Source organism: Camarhynchus parvulus, chromosome 7, assembly GCF_901933205.1.
Source record: "Camarhynchus parvulus chromosome 7, STF_HiC, whole genome shotgun sequence".
NCBI lineage: Eukaryota > Metazoa > Chordata > Aves > Passeriformes > Thraupidae > Camarhynchus > Camarhynchus parvulus.
In genome coordinates, this window is record NC_044577.1 from 35938934 (window position 1) to 35961621 (window position 22688).

The 22688-nt window shown below is 42.6% G+C and overlaps 1 protein-coding gene across 1 annotated transcript in view; it reads left to right on the top strand.

Moving 5' to 3' along the window:
• Positions 1–22688, top strand: part of KIF5C (kinesin family member 5C) — a 76704-nt gene that overhangs the window by 49943 nt on the left and 4073 nt on the right. The window contains exons 12-25 of the mRNA XM_030952223.1: positions 168–343; positions 2007–2075; positions 5473–5679; positions 6499–6645; positions 9539–9727; positions 10799–10916; positions 11502–11578; positions 12573–12682; positions 13471–13572; positions 14146–14206; positions 14543–14614; positions 15122–15226; positions 18445–18661; positions 19617–19730. Coding sequence (XP_030808083.1) covers positions 168–343; positions 2007–2075; positions 5473–5679; positions 6499–6645; positions 9539–9727; positions 10799–10916; positions 11502–11578; positions 12573–12682; positions 13471–13572; positions 14146–14206; positions 14543–14614; positions 15122–15226; positions 18445–18661; positions 19617–19723 — 1757 coding nt within the window. The 3' untranslated portion in view covers positions 19724–19730. The remainder of the gene's footprint in view (positions 1–167; positions 344–2006; positions 2076–5472; positions 5680–6498; positions 6646–9538; positions 9728–10798; positions 10917–11501; positions 11579–12572; positions 12683–13470; positions 13573–14145; positions 14207–14542; positions 14615–15121; positions 15227–18444; positions 18662–19616; positions 19731–22688) is intronic.

The following is a 22688-nucleotide window of genomic DNA, read 5'->3' on the forward strand; positions in this document are numbered from 1 at the left end:
TTCCCATGGGATCATCACCCTCACAAGGGTGGCCACCTCCCCACACCTTTTCCTTGTCATTTGTATCCCTGGAAGGGGCACAAAGCCCTTCCATGACCAGGAACACCCATCCTGGAGAATCCCTGGATATGGGATTGTAGGATTTCCACGAGCTGTGTTCCCTGCAGGAGAAGCTGTGCCCGAGGAGGAGCAGATCAGTGCCAAGGACCAGAAGAACCTGGAGCCTTGTGATAACACCCCAATCATTGATAACATCACCCCCGTGGTCGCCAGCATCTCCACGGAGGAGAAGCAGAAATACGACGAGGAGATCGCCAGCCTCTACAGGCAGCTGGATGATAAGGTGGGAATGTTGGATCCCAGGTGGGAATGTTGGATTCCGTGGGGGAATGTTGGATTCCAGGTGGGAATGTTGGATTCCACGTGGGAATGTTGGATTCCATGGGGAATGTTGGATCCCAGGTGGGAATGTTGGATCCCAGGTGGGAGTGTTGGATCCCAGGGGGAGTGTTGGATCCCAGGGTGGGAATGTTGGATTCCATGGGGAAGGTTGGATTCCTGGGGGGAATGTTGGATTCTGGATGGGAATGTTGGATTCCATTGGGGAATGTTGGATTCCATGGAGGAATGTTGGATCCCAGGGTGGGAATGCTGGATCCCAGGTGGGAATGTTGGATTCCATGGGGGAATGTTGGATTCTGGGTGGAGATGCACAATTCTTGCCAAGATTTTTGTATTTTTGCTCTATTTCTTCTACTTTTATATTTTTGCTGTATTTCTTCTATTTCTGATTTTTTTGCTCTATTCCTTTTTTGCTCTATTTGTGTATTTTTTGCTGCTGTTTCTATTGTGAACTGGAAAACGCTGGAAAATTCCAAATACTGCACAAAAGCAGATCCTGTAGGCTCTCCACCCCCTTTCCCTGTGCAGACACCGTTTGGGAGCACTCTCCAGGAAATCAGAGCCCAGTTTTTTGATAGTTTTAAGTCCTTTTCTTCAGTGATTTGTGTAAAATCCCTCAGCAAACTGTAATGTCATCTTGGAGTCACCAGGGGAGGAAAAAATCGTAGAATTTGAAGGAAAATACACCCCCATCCCCTTTTGTTTGTGTCGTTGGAGCTGCCAACACAGCCCAGAGGGCTCATTTATTTGTTTATTTCTTTGCACAGCTTGAGGGACATCGGTGGCACTTAAAGCTCTCAGCAATTCCCTTCTCCAGCCATTAAGAGCTTTGGCTTGTGGGAAGATGAAAAGGGGAGGGGAAAAAAAAGGCCCAGAAAAAACCCATTCACCACCCTGGATGAGAGCAGCAAAAAAAAAAAGGGGGCAGCTCTCATCGTGAATCAATAGTCAATTTTAAAATTCAGTTGTAATTAGCAGGAAAATAGCAGCAAAAAGCCCAGTGTGTCCTTGCCTGTTAATATTGAGGTTTGGCTGTTTGTGGACACAGAGAAAATGTGTCTAAACCTGAATTTTGGTCTCCCTGCACAGTCTGGTGGCACTGAAAAGAGCAGTTTTCTGTAAGAAATGACAGCTTTTCTCTGATTGCACTCTCCAGCTTTTCCATATTGATCAGCAAAAGGAAAAAAAAATCAGTCATTGTTTCACTTTCCTCATGCAAAGCAGCAAAGCCCAGTAAATTATTCCAGAGGTAACTGGCAGCAGGTTTGAGTTTTTCCCTAGAAAACATGGGAAGCATAATTTGAGACAGGACTGTAGGAAGTGAGAAGGTATTTGATCCCAAACAAAGGGATCCCCAACCCAAAATATCACCATTTATACCAGTGTTAACAGCTTTTACAGCAGAGCTCTGTGTATATTTATTTATTTTATTTCTGGTATATTGATATATATTTATTTATGTATATTTAGTTTTATCCCCCCTCACACCACTCAAACATGCACAAAGTTTTATTCCCCTTTCTTTCCTAGAAAGAGGAAATAAAAAGTGATCAAGTGAGAGCTGTGAAAAGGAATTAAAAATCTCCACCGCTGTTTCATTGCAGGATGACGAAATCAACCAGCAGAGCCAGCTGGCTGAAAAATTAAAGCAGCAAATGTTGGATCAAGAGGAGGTAAGGAACTAAAATAAATAAACCAACCTAAAAAAAATCCCTTTACATTTTGCTCCTGAGCCCCTTGTTTAATGATTCTGCCCCAGCTGTTCATATTAACTGGCTGAAATTCAAGTGGAAAAGGTGTCAGCCAGGCTTAAACTTGAAATTTCATAATATTCTCATTAAGCCTTGATAAAAGTCCTTGAAATAACAATCCCTCCTGCTGGGAAGTGATGCTGGAGGTCCAAGGTAGGAGTGGGGCCAGGATTTTTCTCTCCAAATGTGATTTTTGATGTGTCTGTGCCCCTTCAGGTACCCAGGCACGACAGACTACAGGCAGTTAGAGATTTCCTGATACTAAATCACTAATTACCATTATTTTGGCAATTAGAGACAGCAATCTGTGAGATGGAAAAACCTGATAATTGGTGCTGCCCCAGATTTGCTGTAAAATCTTGGATTGCTCACTTCAGACATTTGATTGCGTCGTTTCTGTCCCTAAAATGAATTTTTGTTGGGTTTGGGATGGAGAAACGTGAGCACTAAACTCAGTCAAGCCATTCCCTTCTGTGAGCAGTTCTGAGGATGCAAAATGAGGCAATAACACCAAATTCCCCAACTGTTGCTGTGATCTTTCTCAGGAATTGCTTTTATTGTGTATCCAGGCCCTCAGAAAGGATTTCCAAGGTGTTATTAGAGAAAAAAAAAATATTTATGAACATGTATGCTATTTATCACTCAGGGCTCACCTGCCCCCTCTGGGGACTTGTCCTGGCTGGGGGAATCTCCAGCTTTATTTTAATTTATTTTATTTGATTTTATTTTATTTTTATTTTTATTTTATTTTATGCTTAAGCTTCTCATTCTCTTGCCACAGCTTGATTTGATTGCTCTGTGCTGGGGCTACAAAAAATAATAATAATAATAATAATAATAATAATAATAATAATAATAATAATAATAATAATAATAATAATAATATCATCTTATTTTAAAATGCATAATAATAATGCACTTGAAGTACATTATTATTACATATTTATAAAATATAGTAAATACAAATTATATAGAATATATAACAATTATATAATAACAATAATATGTTATTTTATTATCATATTATAATATATTATTACATTATAATATATTATTCTAATAATTTATTTCCTGATGTGTATTATGAGTTTATTTGTGTCACCTCACTTCTCCCAACTTTTTCACATCCCTTGGGGCTGATTTTGCCCCACAGCTGTGCCTTGGTTTTGGGGTGATGTGCATCCCTCCTGAATTATTCCTCACCCTCCCTGTTCCAGTGCCACCTCTGGAAGATCAATCAGCTTTTCAGTGCCCATTTCTCCCCTTTTTTTGTGCACATTCCTGGTCCAGCTTTGCTAAATTCCAAAATCTCTGCAGCTGGTGCTGTCCAGAGCCTTTGTCTGCCTGGTCCCAGCTCTTGTGCAGTGCTTACCTTGGGAGGAGAAGGTGATATTTTATTATTCAAAGGTGATATTTTACTATTCAAAGGTGGTATTTTACTATTCAAAGGTGATATTTTATTATTCAAGGTGCTTTTCCCCACATCAGCCGTCCTTGCTCTCCCCTGGAGATGTGATGAGCTCACTGATCCAGCAGCAGCTGCCTCACTCTGCTCCCCCTAATTAACCAGCCCTTATTTGTGCTTGATTAAGCCAGCAGGTTAATTATAAACCTGCTGCAGATGAGGCTGATTTTAGGGGGATTTTTGGTGCCTTTTCACCTCTGGCTGCTGCTTCAGGTGGGTGTTTTTGGGGGATTCTGGGTATTCCATGCCCAGGTGGAACAGATCCATGGAGTGCTGCAGCCATGGGCCTTTTCCCTGATTTACAGCTCCTCTCCATTAGGTTTTTTTGGTGGCTTTTGAAAAGCTTGCTCCATTTTTCCACACCATATCACCCAGAATCTCCTTGTTTATGCTGCAGGTGATGCCCACCACTTCTTGAAGCCGCGCAGAAAATTTCTGAAGTAAATGTAAATAATAGCTCCATCTGTGTTTAGCAGGAAGACGATTTGAAGCTATTTTGTTGTTTAAATATTTACATGCCATCTGGCTCTGGCAATCCAATGGCTTTTTCCATAGCGTGAGTGCACTTGTGAGGCTGCAGCATTACCAGGGAGATAAATTTCCCCTACATCTGAGTCCTCCCTGGGCACGTGCCAGCCTCCAGAGCTGCCCGCCTGCTTTCCTATTTTCCACAAGCACTCTGAGCCAAAAGAAAAAAGCCATTTCTTCTGGGACATTCTGCTTTTTGGGTGGTCTGCTTGACAGAAATGTTTTTGTTTGGTTTTTTTTTTTTGCTGGGGGTCTCACTCAGGTGCTGGGTGGGCAGATCAGGAGAAATCCAGCCAAAACACTTCAGCAGGGAAGGTTTTATTCCACTGTCTGCAATATTATACCAATCCATAATCCATATTGCTTGGGAAGGAGTGAATTCTGTGAATGACTGCCCAAACTTTGCTGTTAGGATGAGCATCAGGCCCTCCCACACCTCCTGCACTGCTTTTATCTGTTGTAATTCCCTATCTGATGTTTTCATGCCATGTCAAGCCCTGGGCTTGTTGTTATTCTTGAAAGTGCGGTATTAGCAATAAATGTTAGGTGTCACTTTTATTCATTTTCACATCCCCCTGCAGTGCAGGGCTGCTGGTGGGGCTGGGGTTGTGCTGAGCACACCAGAGCTGAATTTTCAAAGCTTTAACATCTCACTGAGCATTGCTTCAAGGGCAAGGGACAGTGACCTCCCACAATCACTGAAACCTCAGCAGCAAGCAAACAGTAAATTTAAGAAGTTTTCCAGCTTGGAAACACTCTCTAAAGTGTGTGTGTGAAGTGAGTATTTTCTTCTGAGATTAATATTTTCCCTCAGCAAACAGGAGCAGCTAATCTGTCCTCAGCATCGTCCTGCAGATGATGAGTGAGAATAATCGTCTTAGGTTTGCTTATCAAAATATTTCTGTGAAGCCACGAGGTCTTTGAGGCTGCCTCAGAGAGCCCTTTTCCCTCAGCTCAGCTCAGAGCCCTGAGCCTCTGGTGAAACATTTTACTTTGTGGGATGTTTTTTTTTTTGCTCTGAGGATTGAGGGCAGAAAATGTCTTTGGAGCTCTGATACTGCTTGGAGTCAGTTTCTGTGCCTCAGCCTTGGGTCATAATAGGATTTGATGAAGATTTTTCTCGTTGAAGTTCAGAGCTTTTTTTTTGTGCTTCCTTCAAATGCTTTTGTGCTGGAACTGCTGCTGTTTTCAGGATTTCTCCCCTGCTGCACGCGCGATTTGTGCTCACTCTTTTTCCCCCCCTCTTTGCCTGTGTTTCTCCTTTTCAATATTGCCTTTTGAAGGGGTTTTTGGGTCGCTCAATGCTGCTGTGATGTTCCTCCCCAGCTTTTGGCCTCCACCAGGAGGGATTATGAGAAGATCCAGGAGGAGCTGACCCGGCTCCAGATTGAGAATGAGGCGGCCAAGGATGAGGTGAAGGAGGTGCTCCAAGCCCTGGAAGAGCTGGCTGTCAATTATGACCAGAAATCCCAGGAGGTGGAGGACAAAACCAGGACCAACGAGCAGCTGGCAGATGAGCTGGCACAGAAAAGTGTAAGAGCAACTTGTTCATCCTCCTGGTTCTCTCCTTGCACGCTGAACATCCCCAAAAACCTGCTGGTGTCACCCTCTCATCCCTGTCTTAATTAAACAACGAAATTAAGGGGATTCAGAAGCTGCTCTGTGGAAGTTGGTGGCAGATTGTGGCTCTTGCAGCAAGGGACTGGATGTGAGAAGTGGCCATCCTGTGTTTTGGATATTTAAAAGCTGTATTTTGCCAAGAGAGCTGTGAAAATCTGCCTCGTGCAAATGGCAGCGTTTTGTGGTTTTCTGGACTCTGTGCTGTGGAGCTGGGATTTTACAGGGAGCCAGGGGATCTCAAGGAAGGAATCAGGAAAAAAAAAATTAATCGGCTTTTTCAGCTCTGATGTGTCCTGAATCTTAAGCAAAAAATGGGATCTGAGGAAAATCAAGATTGGTTTAGTAGCTTAAAGCATCCTTTTCCCTTAATTCATTACACCAACTTAAGGAGCTGTTGTTAACAGATCTGTTTCATTAAAGGCTTTGTTATCTCCCCCAGTAAACCAGATTACCACAAAATCCATTGGAAAAAATTGAATTTTCTATCCCTCCCTACCTATTTCCCTGTGATTAACCTCCTTTGATGTATTATGCAAATCAGAATCTTGGCGGATTTGCTACATTTAATAGATCTAAAGTAGTCTTTGGTGGCAAGTGAGTTGTGAAAGTGGATTATGCCAAGGTGGAACTGGATGTGTCACTACATTGTGCCAGCAGGCATGAAGAAAATACCCCCTGAAAACGGCCCAGCCTGCAGAGGGGAGGGTAATTCTTGTTTTTGAACCTTTCCAGAGCGCCCTGACAGCGACCCAGAGGGAGCTGGGCCAGTTGCAGGAGCTCAGCAACCACCAGAAGAAGAGAGCCACAGAAATCCTGAACCTGCTGCTGAAGGACCTGGGGGAGATCGGGGGAATCATCGGCACCAACGACGTCAAAACCGTGCGTGGGCTTTGTGCTTGTGCTTTCAGCTTTCCCCAGCTCCTCCTGCAGGGAAACAGCCCAGCAAAGCAGGGAGTCCCACTGGGGCTTGCCTTGGAGGGGACTTAAAGCTTTTCTGATTCCAAATCTCTGCCTGGATAGGGACACCTTCCCCTATCCCAGGCTGCTCCAGCCCGGCCTTGGGCACTGCCAGGGATCCAGGGGCAGCCCCAGCTGCTCTGGGAACCCCAGCCCAGCCAGGAATTCCCAATTCCCAATGTCCCATCCATCCCTGCCCTCTGGCAGTGGGAGCCATTCCCTGGCTCCTGTCCCTCCATCCCTTGTCCCCAGTCCCTCTCCAGCTCTCCTGGAGCCCCTTCAGGCCCTGCCAGGGGCTCTGAGCTCTGCCTGGAGCCTTCCCTTCTCCAGGGGAACATTCCCAGCTCTCCCAGCCTGGCTCCAGCCCCGGGAGCATCACAGGTGTGGAATGTGTGGATCCAGCAGTCCTTGCCCCAGGACACTCTCTGTAAATCCTGGCTGAGCACACAGGAGGACACTGCAGAGCTCTTTATCTGGCTGGGAATGATGGCTTATGAAAGCTGACCTAGAATAGAGACTAGACAGAGCTAAAGAATAAAGCAGGGATTTAGCAAGAGGCCAGCTCAGTAAATACCCCAAGATTTCAGAATAGTGAATAGGAATAATAAAGGAATAACAGAGCCCCTCCTTGAGGACTGGGAATTCATAAAGGAATGAGAAAATTCCATTTCTCTGCAGGGGAGCCAAGGTGTTGAGGCTGCAGGAAAACCAGGGAGGGGACAGGTGACAAAGCAGGACAGGGATTGTGACAGAGGTGATCCCACAGAAATGGGGCTGATGCTTTGTGAATGCTGCCCTGGAGCAGAGGCTGGGCAGAGTCACAGAACAAAGCAGGGATTTATTCAAAGGATCTCCTGCATGGATCCACCTTGGGCAGCACCAGAGCCCAGCCAGGGCTGCACCCAAGATGAACCAAAATGGCCCCAAAATGCACGAGCGCTCCCGGGGTCTCTCCCTGGGATCAGTTCTGCTCCATTTGCATCTTGCACTTCATTGTCCCATCCCAGCTTTAGCCCAGGCAGTCCCACCCTGCTTGTTTTTCTCTCTCCAGCCCACGGGGTTTGTGCTCCTGGGCTGAGATTTGGGTCATTTGTCCTTGGTGCCCAGCTGGAGCAGGAATTGTTTTGTCTCCCTGCTCTGTGCACAGAGCTCACCATCCCATAATATGAAACCTAGACTTACACACTAAAGCAGCACAGAGCCTGAAAAACAGAAAGCTAAACCTGAGGCATCAGGGGAGGCTCAGTGTCTGGGCTCACAGCTCCCACAGTTATTCCCAGCTCAGTTTTTGGGGCCAGAGCCCATCTGGGAGTCAATGAACTGATTAGTGCGGGGTCTGAATTCCCCCCAAACCAATCCACACGTAGCCCAACTCCTTCCCTAGCAGGCACGACTCAGAATTCACAGAATATGAAAATATTGGCTTCCTGGCCAAGTTTTGATCTGAAGTTTGGTGCACATTTTGGTCAGCCCTGCTTTGAGGTTTGCCTCTGTGTGGCTCTGTGTGCTTTGGGGATGCAGCAGAGGAGGTGGCTGCTCACTTTGTCACATTTGTACAAGAACAAAATGCTGATTTCAGAGAAAATATTTGTATGGTCATTGCTAAATGGCAGCGATGGAAACTTTCCACGGCCTGGAAAAATCTCCTTGGTGGTGTTAATGCCATCCTTGTCTATTTAAAACCCCATGAAAAATAGCAGTGGTTGAAAGGGGCTAAGTCCATTTTTGAGATGTATGAAAACTCCTTGCAATACATTTTTGTTACTTTTAGTTCACGTTTTGTCCTGCCAAGGCTCTCTTTGGGCAGCAGGAGCTGCAGCCTGTCCTGCTGCAGAGGACGCAGTCCCTGCCGTCCCTGTGGTGCTGCAGACTGCAGCCTTTGGAGATGTCACAGCAGCCTCTGGTGGCCGCAGGAGCCGGGACTGGGACAGGAAATCTTTGCAAATGGAGGCAGAGGCAGTTTGGTACGAGTTCTTGTAGGAACTGAGATGTCAGCACTTCAGGGGACAGCTGCCAGTGGAAATCAGGCCAGACTGAGGAGCTTTTCGAGAATAATTTCAAATTTGTTGGCAATTAGCATCTTTTCCAAGTGTGTCTAATCTCAGAGCAGACTGACAATTTTGGAAGAAATGTCATTTTTCAGGATTTTTGGGAGAAGAAGCAGCACATGTTCCCTTCCCTTTGGCAGTGCTGGGAAAAAAGGGGAAGCAGATGAAGTTGAGCTGTGTTACTGCTCAGGGAGAACCTGCACAGATCCTCAGTGGAATCTCCTGAGCTGGAAGGGACCTACAGGATCATGGATCCAGCTCCTGGTCCTGCACAGACACCCCAAAATCCCACCCTGGGTATCCCTGGGAGTGCTCTCCAAACCCTTCTGGAGCTCTGGCAGCCTTGGGAATGTGCCCATTCCCTGGGGAGCCCAGCACCCTCTGGGGGAAGAGCCTTTACCTGAAATCCATCCTAATGCCTGGATATGATATCCCTTCACACAAATGTGAAATATCCAAGATAGATAAAAATAAAATATACAAGATAAAAAGACAAATCAAACCAAAAATTCTGAAGGAAGCTATGTCCTTAATGTAATAAGCACTCATTAAGTGAAAAGATCCTGATTCTAATTTTTTTTTGTCCTCCAAATCTGAGTTTTAAGTTTTCAGAAGTAACTTATGCTCTTCTCCCCTGCTCCAAGCTCTCTTTCTGAAATGACCCCTGGCCTGTAAAGCCATCCCAGAGCCCAGGCCCGGCCTGCAGGCTGGTTCCCAGAGCAGGAGCAGCTCTGGGTGCGAGCAGCCGGCCCTCCCTGTGTGCTCAGTTGGCAGATGTGAACGGCGTGATCGAGGAGGAGTTCACCATGGCCAGGCTCTACATCAGCAAGATGAAGTCAGAGGTGAAGTCGCTGGTGAACAGGAGCAAGCAGCTGGAGAGCGCCCAGATGGACTCCAACAGGAAGATGAACGCCAGCGAGAGGGAGCTGGCGGCCTGCCAGCTCCTCATCTCCCAGGTGGGTCTGCTCCTGCCTGCTCCAGGCCTTGGGGCCTGCCAGCTGTGCTGGTGGGAGGCTTTTGGGATGAGGTGAGAGATGAGAATACGACTTCGAGTTTCCAGAAGGTTGGTTTATTATGATATGATATTATATGAAATTCTATTTTATTATATGAAATGATTTTAAATTCCATTCTATTCTATTCTATTCTATTCTATTCTATTCTATTCTATTCTATTCTATTCTATTCTATGGAATTATATATTATATTATATTAATTATATTTTATTAGTATAGTATACTATAGTATAGTATATTATACTATATTATTACAGCATATTATAGTATAGTCTATTATATTATAGTATATTATAGTATAGTATATCTTAGTATACCATATGATATTCTCATATGATATTCTATCATATCATATTATGTTATATAATATATATATATTATAATACAATATAATGTATTATAATATAATGTATTACATTATATTATATTACATTCCAGTGTATTATTATAGTGTAGCATAGTGTATTATAGTATAGTATACTATACTATATTATATTATAGTATACTATAGTATATCATATGATATATCATACCATATTATATTATATTATATTACATTATATTATATTACATTACATTACATTACATTACATTACATTACATTATATTACATTACATTACATTATATTATATTATATTACATTACATTATATTATATTATATTACATTATATTACATTATATATTATTATTATATTATTATAGTATAGTGTTGTATAGTATATTATAGTATATAGTATAGCATACTATATTATATTATAGTATACTATAGTATATTATAGTATAATATATATACTATATTATGTTATAGTATGATATGGTATGGTATAGTATAGTATGGTATAGACTCTCTCTTAGCTCCTTCCCAGCCATTCTGCTGTGAGTTGTCCCAGCCATCCCCTCTGGGTGTGGAAATTCCCTGTTCCCTCTCCCTTCCACGGGCCAGTTGTCCCTGAAGTCCCAGGGCAGGGCTGCGCTCCTCCCCTCTCACTGCTGCTCCTTGTCTTTGAAGCACGAAGCCAAGATCAAATCCCTGACAGACTACATGCAGAACATGGAGCAGAAGAGGAGGCAGCTGGAGGAGTCCCAGGACTCCCTCAACGAGGAGCTGGCCAAGTTACGCGCTCAAGGTACAGCTCTGGGTCTCGTCATTCCTCTCTTGGGACACTCAGTTTTGTGTCTTAGTGATGTGAAAAACTATAAAACCCACACACAGATCCTTTACCAAATGGCACCAATCAGTCTTGCTGAATATTCTGTAAAATGCTGGATTTCTGTAAAATAAGGATTTATCTAAATTTCAGTTGTCCCTCTGCGACATCCCTGCCTCGTTCCAAGCAAAGCTGCTTCCCTCAGATGTGCACAAGTTGTGTCTTTCCCAGCTGACTTCATTTTTAAGGCTAGCTTGGCTTTCCCCTTCCAATTTAATGTGGAAAATGTGTAGGTATCAAAAGGAGCTCTTGTAGCTTTGCTAAGCTCCTGGGTTATATCAATTTATAACCTTAAAAAAAAAATCATTCTGGATTTCTGCACAACGGATTTTCCCTCTCTGAGGAAGCAGCAGGTGGGGACAAGACTTTTTATTTTTTTAAATTATTTTATCATCTCCTGCATTGTTAGAACAGAATCTTCATTCCATCTCCTGGAATAAATTAAATTTATTTTTAAATCTAAAATATAAAATTAAAACTAAAACTGTTTCCACCTTTAAACAGAAAAAATGCACGAAGTCAGCTTCAAGGACAAGGAGAAGGAGCACCTGACACGACTCCAGGATGCAGAGGAGATGAAGGTAGTTTGGCACAGTGGGAATTTTGAAGGAATTTCTTGGTGAGATTGTTCATTGGGGTGGAATTTTGTCTTCCTGTTCACATAGTAAAAATTACATTGATTCACCTCTGTGTTACACTAACTTTTTGCTGCTGGAGCTCTGCTGGAAGTCAGTTTGCTCAGTAGTGATGAGGCTGCTGGGCTTAATATCATTTAGGTACTTATAAATTTGATTTTAAAAGAGGCTGCTTCCCCAAAGTTCTGCTGGGATTCTGATTACCTCCTGGAAATAATAATAAAGTATATAAACCCGTTTTCTGGTCTTTTTCCTTTGGAATGCCAGGAAATGTTTGCAATAATCAGTTGTTCTGATGCGGCTGCACATTGCAGACAAGGAAAAATACAGTTTTACAAGGACAGCGATAGAGCTTTGCCAGCTGCAGAACTTTTCCCTCCATCCCAAAAATTTTAAGTGATGAAAGCAGTTGTAAAGTGATGAAAGCAGTTGTGATTAAAGTGCTTGTACCTCACAGCTCCAAGGAAAAAAGCAAAGTTTGCGTCAGCAGTCTAAAGACATAAATTGAGTTTTTCCTGTTGCTTGAGGCATGTTTGCTCCTGGAGTTTAAATTTAAATAATAATTTCAATAGCAGGGCTGTGGATAAACAATTCTCAGAGGTTTGGGTTTCATTTCTGTCACAGGTGGAGCTGTACAAGTATTTCCTGGGTGAATAAACAGGGGAAATAAGAGAGGATTGGTGTAAAATCAGTGGTTTTGTGGCCAAGCCCTGGGTTTTCATGGGGTACTTTTTGCAAGAAAATGAGTCAAAATTGTCATACATCTCTTGCTAAAAACGGAATTTAAAGGCTGGATGAGCAGGCCCAGATTTTTGTGATGACAGAAGGAAATGGCAGGCAGATTCCTGAGTGGATTTGGTGTTTCCCCTCAAATCCAGAGGCTGGGTTAGAGGGAGCTGTGTGTCCCTGGGCTGCTCTGATTCCCACTCTGTGTCTGCAGAAGGCTCTGGAGCAGCAGATGGAGAGCCACAGGGAAGCCCACCAGAAGCAGCTGTCCAGGCTGAGGGATGAGATCGAAGAGAAGCAGAAAATAATCGATGAAATCAGGGAGTAAGTTCACCCTCTCCACCCCTCCTCTGTCCTGGGATGCTTTGGGCTTGCTTTTGTTAGGTTTGATTGATGTTGCTTTGCATGTTCTGCCCTTACACGCAGCAGCCAACCCTGTAATTATTTTGTAGGGTGGATTACAGTGCCTAATTCTTTATTGGGGAGCTTTAACAAGGCCATAAAATCATAGGGAGTTTATAAAAAAGGGTGATGTTGCACCTGCAGGTCAGGAGGTGAGAGGAGCTTGGAGGAGAGCAGGTTTTAAAGCATCACGGAATCATTTGGGTTGGAAAATCCTTTAATGTCATCGAGTTCAGCCACCACTGAACCACGTCCCCAGGAAGGGTTTGAGATTCTCACAGCAGCCAGTCCTGCCCCAGACCTTCTGAGAGTCTGGCTGACTCCAACAGCTCCCATTTTCACACATTTTTATATTTTTTCCTCACACACTAATGTGACTCTGTTATGGTTTGCTCCTGTGGTTTTTTTTCCTAAAATCTAGGCATTCTTTTATCATATTTATTGTTTATGGCCAAAGATTAATTGTAGGGAAATGAGGAAGCAAGCAACAACAATTTGGGTCCCCTTTAAGGCAAACAAAACAAACCACTAAATTTAGCCCTCCAATATTTTAAAATAATGTCCTCCAGGTTCTTTATGCTTCATTTCTTCCAGAGTTTTTCAGTAAAGAGTTACAGCTTTACTTTTGCTCTGCCCAATCCCATTTTGTTCGTGGAGATTTTCCCTCCCTTCCTCCTGAGCTGGGCTGACTTTTCCTTTCACATTTCCAGCATGAACCAGAAGCTGCAGCTGGAACAGGAGAAGCTGAGTGCTGATTATGATAAATTAAAAATTGAGGACCAGGAAAGAGAAATGAAACTGGAAAAGCTCATGTAAGTGCAGAGTTTGGTATCCCTGAACCCCTTCATGTGTGGAAAACATGCTAGGGAGAGGGATTTGTGTTGGAAAATTCACACTGAAAATATAATTTCAGTAGCAAAGCCAGAAGGAGCTACTAATAAATAATTACCAATTACTCTATTTTTATACCCCAGGCATTTCAATAGTGGCTTTGATAACTACCAAAAAGAGTTCATTAGAGCTCTGACTTTATAAAATATCCCAGCAAGTCTTAAATCTCTCATTCCTTAATACACAGCAAAACAAGCATGAAAGAAGTTGGGAATTTGTGGTGGGGTTTGTTGATTTTTGAGGAGTTTTAAACCAGATGTTTGAGTAAAAAGCCTTTCCTGGAAATGAGAGAGGAAAATCCCATGTGTGGACACAAAGATGGAGGTGGTGACTCAGCCCTTCCAGGTGACAAAATTGGATATTTGGGGCAATCAAAAACATAATTAGAGATGTGCAATTTGCTGCCACCTGCAGATGTGCAGCTCCAGCTGGATGCTGTTGATTCTCCTCTGTTCATTTGGATTGATTTGGGTTCCATGTTGTGATCTTTCCAGACTCCTTAATGATAAAAGGGAACAAGCAAGAGAAGACCTTAAAGGGCTGGAGGAAACAGTGGTAGGTCTTAATTACACTTTATTCAGCTTTTCCTCCTATATCTGTATACCCTGGTGATACATATTTTAATTTTTGAGTAAACAGCTTTGAACTACCTAAATTAAAATTTAAAAATGTTGTTTTTACCGGTTTTGGAGAAATTGTTCTCATCAATGTGGTTTTGGGGCTGGATGGGGTTTATTTTGTGCATTCAGAGTGATTCCTAGAGAGAAAATCCAGAGTTCTTTTCTCCTTTTACCAACTCAAATGCAAGGAGAACTTTTACACCTGAGCATCTACTATGTCCTTGTCATTTGTGCTTTTCTAAAAATTATTGTTTTGTTATTTTTATTCCAGGCAAGGGAGCTTCAGACTCTTCACAATCTGCGCAAGCTGTTTGTCCAGGATCTTACCACCCGTGTTAAAAAAGTAAAACTCTGCTCTTTTAAACCCAAATCTTCTCCTTTATGTGAAATATTCTTGTGATTTGCTGGAAGCCTTTAGTGCATACATTTACAGAATGGGATAATGTTTTCTTTAGTAGCAGTGAGAAACAAGATTAAAGCTGTTCTGATGTCTATCAGCTTTTATTTGGTCCTAATTTGATAAGGAAAATGTTGGTGGGTGAGGGAAGTGAATTTATCCAGTGCAGTTCAGCTACAAAATTCTCAAAGATGATGAGCTTTAGAAATTATTTAGTATAACTTGGTTTTCCTATTCAGGATTCCCCCATAATTATTCAGTAAAAATAGCTTGGTTTTTTTGTCTAAGGGGAAATGCGATTCCTAAAAATCAAACAAAGAGTTAAAATAATTTCTCTTAAATTTGGGGCTCAGTAAGACTTTTCTGCCTTTGGGGAGCTCAGATTTGCCAAAGAGCTGAGCTTCCCCTTGAGTTTGTGCCTGGCCTTGCTGAGTGCTGCAATTTTGTGTGCAGAGTGTTGAACTGGATAGTGATGATGGAGGTGGAAGTGCTGCGCAGAAGCAGAAAATTTCCTTTCTTGAGAACAACTTGGAACAACTTACAAAGGTTCACAAACAGGTAAAGGCTCCCTTTCCCTTCTTTCCTTTCCCCTCTTTCCTTACCCCTCTTTCTTTTCCCCTCCTTTCCCCTCCTTCCCTTCCTCCATCAAAACTTGCACTTTTTGAATATTTACAAGAGTAATTTTGGAAGGTAACCTGTGCTGTCTGAGGAAAATGTACCCACTAAACTCCTTGGAATTGGGAGTTAGAGCTGCTCTTCCCACTCTCTGTACTTCTAGGAATGTGGTAAATCAGGATTTTTTTGTTTTCTGTGAAAATAGATCTGTTTTGGCACTAGGAAATACATAAAAATAGCTGTTTTCTGGATGGATTGTGCATCCCCAGTTTGACTCCTGGGCCTGAAGCTGCTCAGAGGCACCTTGGAGGTGGTTGGAGTGGATTCAACCAGCAGAGTTTTCAATGAAAACAATGGAATTGGGGTTTTCTGTGCAGCTGAAGGGCTGGTGCCTCCCTGGGGTGGTGAGGTTGGTAATTTCTGGGCCTGTCCATTTGTGTGTCCTCCTTCCTTCGTGGAATTCCAGTTTCATACAATCCCAGATGTGGAATTAAAGCCCATCCAGTCCCATCCCTGCCATGTCCCACAGCTTCCTCTATCCCAGGGTGCTCCAAGCCCTGTCCAGCCTGGCCTTGGGCACTGCCAGGGATCCAGGGGCAGCCACAGCTTCTCTGGGCACCTGTGCCAGGGCCTCCCCACCTTCACAGGAAGAATTTCTCCCTGAAATCTCCTCTCCCACTATGCTGGAGCTGTGTGCCCCCATTCAGGTGCACACCACAAAGCACTAAAGCTGTTTTGGTTTCTTTTTTGAGCAGTGGCATAACTCTGTGCACTGCACTCTCCTGAGCTGTATTAGTGACCCACACTCCCAGATTTGCTTTAATTACTCCTGTGGAAGTGCTCAAAGAGCAGGAAGTGCTGGACTGTGATAAGTGTCTGCTAAGGTTTGGGGTTTTCAGATTCCCGGGGAACAGATGGTTTCAAGACCTACTTTCTAAATGTGGAAACTGGGACATGTTCTGAGTGGTTTTTCTTTTACCATTTTGCCTTTTTTTTCACTGGTTTCATGCATCTGCTGGGTTTCAAATGTGGATTTTTATAGCTCTCATTAGCGTGTATTTACTCAAAATCAACTTGGGATCCACATCTTGTAGGAAACTTGCAGAGAAAAGTGACATTGGACTTGATACCATCCTGTTTGGATTTTATATCATAACTGCTTCACACAACAAGGGTTCAGCACTTGCAGAAAAAGCACATTGTGACAATGTTTTTTTTAGCTGGTTTGTGTTTTTCTCCAGCACTAGGCCTGACCCAGCAGGTGTCAAATGCTCTGATTGTTAAACAACGTGTGAATGTCAGGACATGCTGTTGCTTTGCTGTATTATTAATGTGGTTGTTAATCCACTTTTCTCTCCAGAAGAGGGAGAGTCACTCCTTTGGAGCGGATTTCTCTTGACTTCCAGCAGTGGTGTAATCTGTTCAGTAGAAATTGGGCTGGATTTTCTGCCTGTTTGCATCAGTTTTCTGTTTATTAAAAATCAATCCTCTCTTGGCTGTTGCTGCATGAGAGGGCAGATGTGATTTGTATAATTGATAGACCTTGCTCGGGTTCATGTTAAACTGAGGAAGTGCACCAATTCAAATCATTATATTTGTAGTTACAGGCCTAAAAGTGATTTCTTAGTGAAGTTCCCAGTTCTCCCACATGGCTGAGTAGGGAACACACAGGTGAACACATCAGAACCACTGGAAATGATGAATTTGGGGTGATGCCTGGTGATGTCTGTAAGACATATTCAGGCATTATTATTTTAAAATAATGAGGTGACCAGGATTTGCACAATCCTGGAGATTTCTGTGTTCTGAGGCAATGTAGAGTTTCTGCTGCAGTTTTGGATGTGTAGAGAAACTAAGATTTTTACATTAATTTATGGAAAAAATCAGTTTAACTTTAGTACTCAAGGTCTGGAGAGCAACTGGTAACATTTTCTCTCTCCTCGTGAGGCGACTTTTCCCACCATTTCTCTGAGGAGATTTTTGCCAATTTCTTTTGACCTTGTGGGTCCATTCCAGCTCAGGACATTCTAAATTTCTCTTTAACCTAAGCTTTTCACATTAATTTTTGGAATAAATCAGTTTAATTTTAGTACATTACTTACGGAGAGCATGGTGATGTTTTCTCTCTCCTCGTGAGGTGACTTTTCCTGCCATTTCTCCGAGGAGACTTTTGCCAGTTTCTTTTGACCTTGTGGGTCCATTCCAATTCACGATATTCCATATTTCTCTTTAACCTAAGCTTTTCATGTTAATTTCTGGAAGAAACCTGTTTAATTTTAGTACATGACCTATGGAGAGCAACTGGTGATGTTTTCTCTCTCCTTGTGAGGTGACTTTTCCTGCCATTTCTCTGAGGAGATTTTTGCCACTTTCTTTTGACCTTGTGGGTCCATTCCAATTCATGATATTCTAAATTTCTCTTTAACCTAAGCTTTTCACATTAATTTTTGGAAAAAATCGGTTTAATTTTAGTACATGACACATGGAGAGCATGGTGGTGTATTCTCTCTGTGAGCCGACTTTTCCCGCCATTTCTCTGAGGAGATTTTTGCCAATTTCTTTAGAAATTGTGGGTCCATTCCAGCTCAGGACATTCTAAATTTATCTCTAACCTAAGCTTTTCACGTTAATTTTTTGGAAAAATCAGTTTAATTTTAGTACCTGACACATGGATAGCATGGTGGTGTTTTCTGTCTGTGAGGGGACTTCTCCCGTCATTTTTCTGAGGAGATTTTTGCCAGTTTCTTTTGACCTTGTGGGTCCATTCCAGCTCAGGACATTCTAAATTTCTCTTTAACCTAAGCTTTTCACATAAATTTCTGGGAGAAATCTGTTTAATTTTAGTACACAAGGAGTGTAGAGCAACTAGTGGCATTTCCTCTCTCCTCGTGAGGGGACTTCTCCCGCCATATTTCTGAGGAGATTTTTACTGCTTTCTTTAGACCTTGTGGGTCCATTCCAATTCATGATATCCTAAATTTCTCTTTAACCTAAGCTTTTCACATTAACTTCTGGAAGAAACCTGTTTAATTTTAGCACATGAGCCATGGAGAGCACGATGGCGTTTTCTCTCTGTGAGGCGACTTCTCCCGCCATTTCTCTGAGGAGATTTTCACCCCTTTCTTCTTACCTCCTCTAACTTTGCGTGGCTTTCCCCACAGCTGGTACGTGATAATGCAGATCTTCGTTGCGAGCTTCCTAAGCTGGAGAAACGCCTTCGAGCTACGGCAGAGAGAGTTAAGGCCCTGGAGAGTGCACTGAAGGAGGCCAAGGAGAACGCCATGCGCGACCGCAAGCGCTACCAGCAGGAGGTGGATCGCATTAAGGAGGCCGTGAGAGCCAAAAACATGGCCCGGAGAGCACACTCTGCCCAAATTGGTGAGGACATGGAGCTAAAGGGGCTGCCCACGTGCTTCAGGCTCAGGCTGGTTGCTGGGGGTTGAGTGGAGGGAGTAAAACATAAAACAAGAGGGGCTGCTTCTCCTCTGCTGCACAGGAATCTTCAAAGGCCTCACTTTTTCATGGAATTTGCCCCACCTCGAGTTTAAAGAGGCTCTGCTGTTCTACTGGGTAAATAAAGGGCATAATGGGTCTTGTGTGCCCTTCTAGTGACCTGAAAACTTGTCTCCTTAAATTAGTCGCTCACTTTCTTCCTCCTCCTCCCCCTACATGCTCCCTCTCTGCTTTCATTCTTTCCTTGCCTTTCTGGACCTTGTCCATTTCTCTTTTTTCCCCCTGGTTACTCCTCCATGTGATTTAATTCCAAAAAATCTTCCTTTGTACTTCAGATATTGATATATCTCCGAGGCACAATGCAACGTGTGCGCACAACGGAGGAATGGGGCAATTCTTGGAATGATTTGTTGGGATTAAAAAGGATAACGGTTTAGATGGAGATGACAATATTGGGTTATTAAATCCTGAGGGAGAATCATGCAGCACAAAGTGTCACCTCCTGAATGCTTCCTCTTGTTGGGAGCCATCCAACCTTTGTATTGATATCTTCTGGAATGGTGTAAATTGGACATAAAAAGTGCCTCACTGCCCAGCAAGTGACTTCGCTCTGCTGTTGGACAGTCCATAATATTTGCAGATCAAATTCATGGGAAGGTGGAGGGGCTCTGCTAGCAGGAAAAAGGATCTGCTAGCAGGAAAAGGGATCTGCAAGCAGGAAAATGGGTGTATTTGTTGTTGGCCAAGGCAGGGAGTGCTGTGTTCTGCACAGCTGGATCAGAAACCACCGAGTTGGGAAACAATTGGAGGAGAAGGGGAGGTGGGAAGCTAAAATGGGAAAGCTAAAATGTCTTGTTTGGTCCCTCCTTGCCCTGTGCAGCCAAGCCCATCCGCCCTGGTCACTACCCAGCATCTTCTCCGACGGCCGTCCACGCCATCCGAGGGGGAGGAATGTCCAACTCCAGCTACTACCACAACACCAAATAAATGAGAGGTAAGGCCAGAGTCACTTACTCACCTCTCCCACTGATCACTCAGTTCCCTTATATTTCATCTTGGTTTTTAGGAGACCCACAGTAATTTTTTTTCTGTTTTTAGTAGTTGTTTGCTGATAATTACAATACTCGTTAATTGAATGCCTGTTAAGAGGCTTTGCCAGCTGCTGAGGAGAGGTTTTATTTTAATGACTTAGCACTTTTAAGTTTTTTAAAAACTGCTCTGGTAAATCTGGACCGAAATTCACACATAGAGGTATGAAACTCATGTAGTAAAAATACAGATCCAGAGGTTCCTTCTGCCAGCATCATCTTCTGCTTTCATGGATGTGTTTCCATGTTAGGATATTCCAGCCTGGCATAGGGGTAGAGCAGCTGTCAGTGGCAGCAAGAGACATCTCCAAATTTGAGTGTCACTATTTGGCACACTTTGCACTCTTAACTCTCTTCATGAAAATTAAAAAACCCTAAATATATTACTTTAATTGCCAGGGCTTGAGAGTTTCTCCTAAGCAAAAGATGAGCGGCATATTTCCAAGAGTCTGTTCCATGGACTCCATCCTCCCATTTCTTTCTTTACATGCTCATTGGAGAGATTTTATAAATATAATATATATATTATAATAGAAATAAATGCTTGTTGGAGAGGTTTTATATCTGCATTATTTTAGATGATCACTTTATGCCACAGACGTGCCAAGAGCCGGATGGCAGCGAGTGGCTGTGAAAAGCAGCCTGGGGACAGCAAACTTGTCCCTCCAAGTCTGGCTTTTTGCCTTCCTTGAGGATTAATTCTGTCTCACAACTCTCTTCATGGTCTGTGGTCTCCTCGAGGCATTCTTGGGTGGTTTTTTTTGGGAATGTTTCATGTCAGGCTTGCATGCCAAGCATCCATCACGCCACACTCAAGCTGTTATTGTGCTGGGGGATTGTTCCTGCTCATTGTGTTTGCCATGAGCTTCCAGCAGCAAATATTTCCTCTGTGGATAAATTAGGACAAGGCTTTGCTGAGTGGTTTTGTCCATTCTGGTCTGAAATTGGCTTTTCCACCTCAGGAGTGAGGCGCCTCTGTCCATCTGCTTCATTGCATTCCCACCTCTGTGACCTGGCAAAGAGTGGGGTACAGGGCCTTGTCAAAGATTTCTAAACATTTCTTGTAACAGCTACTCTGAGGGGGAAAAGCTGCCACCTGCCTCAAATAAATGCACCTTTAATTTACCAGCTGCAGTGAAATGAAGAGTCAGACTCAAACAGGCCACAATTGTCAAGTGAACAACTGTAGATTAATAAAAGGTATTAATAAAAGGTATTAATAAAATTATCACACTTCAAACCGGATGGGTTTGTAATAACAAGGCAGGACTGTGGAAGTCAGGAAAAAGCAATCAGGAGGCATAAAATACTCACCAGGTATTTCAGATGCTGAGGTTTAGATTTGAGGGCTGTGGAGATGAGCAGGTTCAGGCCATGTTGCAGAGGAGCACCAGGGAAAATGAGGCTGGAGAAAAAGAAGATGGAAGATCTCAGGAGAAACTGGGTAAAGTTAATTGGGGTTTCTGGAAAAGAATAGGAAAAAATTTGGAAACCAAATGGCAGCCCTACAGGTTGGAATGAAAATATTTCAACAATGTCTTCTAGATTTTTTTGCTCACATCCCGAAATAAATGTGGAAGGTGTAGTCCAGGAAGGCTGGGAAGTGATTGGAGAAAGTAAATTCTCCTCAGTTTTGGTCCTTTGGTTAAGAATTTTATTGGCAAATTCCAACTATTTGCCTGCCAAAATTGGGAGTATCTGAGTAATCTGAATTCTGAGCTTGGATGGAAACCCCAGGGGTCTGAGTAAGGGTGTTAGTAAAGGTGCTGCCAGTGCAGGGAGAGCTTCATCCAGATTATTTCCTGATTATTGTTGAGACATTCCTAGGCACTGCAGAAAGTGCTTTGGAATGGGGCAGTTCTACCCTGCTGGAACCAGAACAAAACTCTCTTTTATAGTCATTTAACAGCAGAGAAATAAAATTGAGGTTCCTATTTCAACATTTGCTGAGCAGAGATTTATCTTGTGTTCATTCATTATTCACCATAAAGATAAAAGACACTTAGTGCTGTTAGACTGGTCAGTGGTTATGATTGATTAACCTAGCAGATGGAAGAGAAAGAAATGTGGGTTTTAATAAAATGTGCTTGTATAATGTGCATATATAAAATTATAGAGTATATTTTATAATATTATCGTGATATTATATATAAAATATTTCAGGTGCTTCTGTAAACACTTATTTTATATATGTGTATATAGATCAGGAAAATATCTCTGTCAGGAGACAGAGAACAGAAGGATTGGTTTGAATTTGTATTTTTTCATCCTTTTGATTTTATAATTTTCAAATTCTGCTGCTGTTACTTTCCCTCCTTATTACATGAGATAAACACACACCAGCTCTTCAGCACATCCAATGAGGCTAGAGAAAAATCCCATGAAAGAAACAGAAAATTAAAGGGGGCGAAAAAAGTTAGACCTTTAGATAGTGTTTGTGGGAAATGGATTTGTAGAAAATTCTTAAAACTTGACAGAAGGTTCACATAATGTGTATCTGTATGTAAACTTTGAGATAAGAAGTGTTGACTTAGAAATACCATGGAATAGGACAGACATTGTTGAGAGGGAAATTGAACTAGAAATAAGTTTCAAAGGATAGTTTTGTAAAATGATTAGATATTTTGGAGAAATAGAGCTATGAAAGATGTATTGTAGTAGGACTCATGAGGGGTAATTTTAGATTGGCTTTAAGGCATTTGTAGTATGGTGTGGAAAAACTGATAGGCTAAGAAACGTTTCTAGTGTATTGTAATTAGGAAATAGTTGAGTTTTGGATTGTGAGGGTGTGAACTGTAATACTGGTTGAGAATTTTCTACAAATCCATTTCCCACAGTGTTTGGGTGAGACATAATTCCAGGCT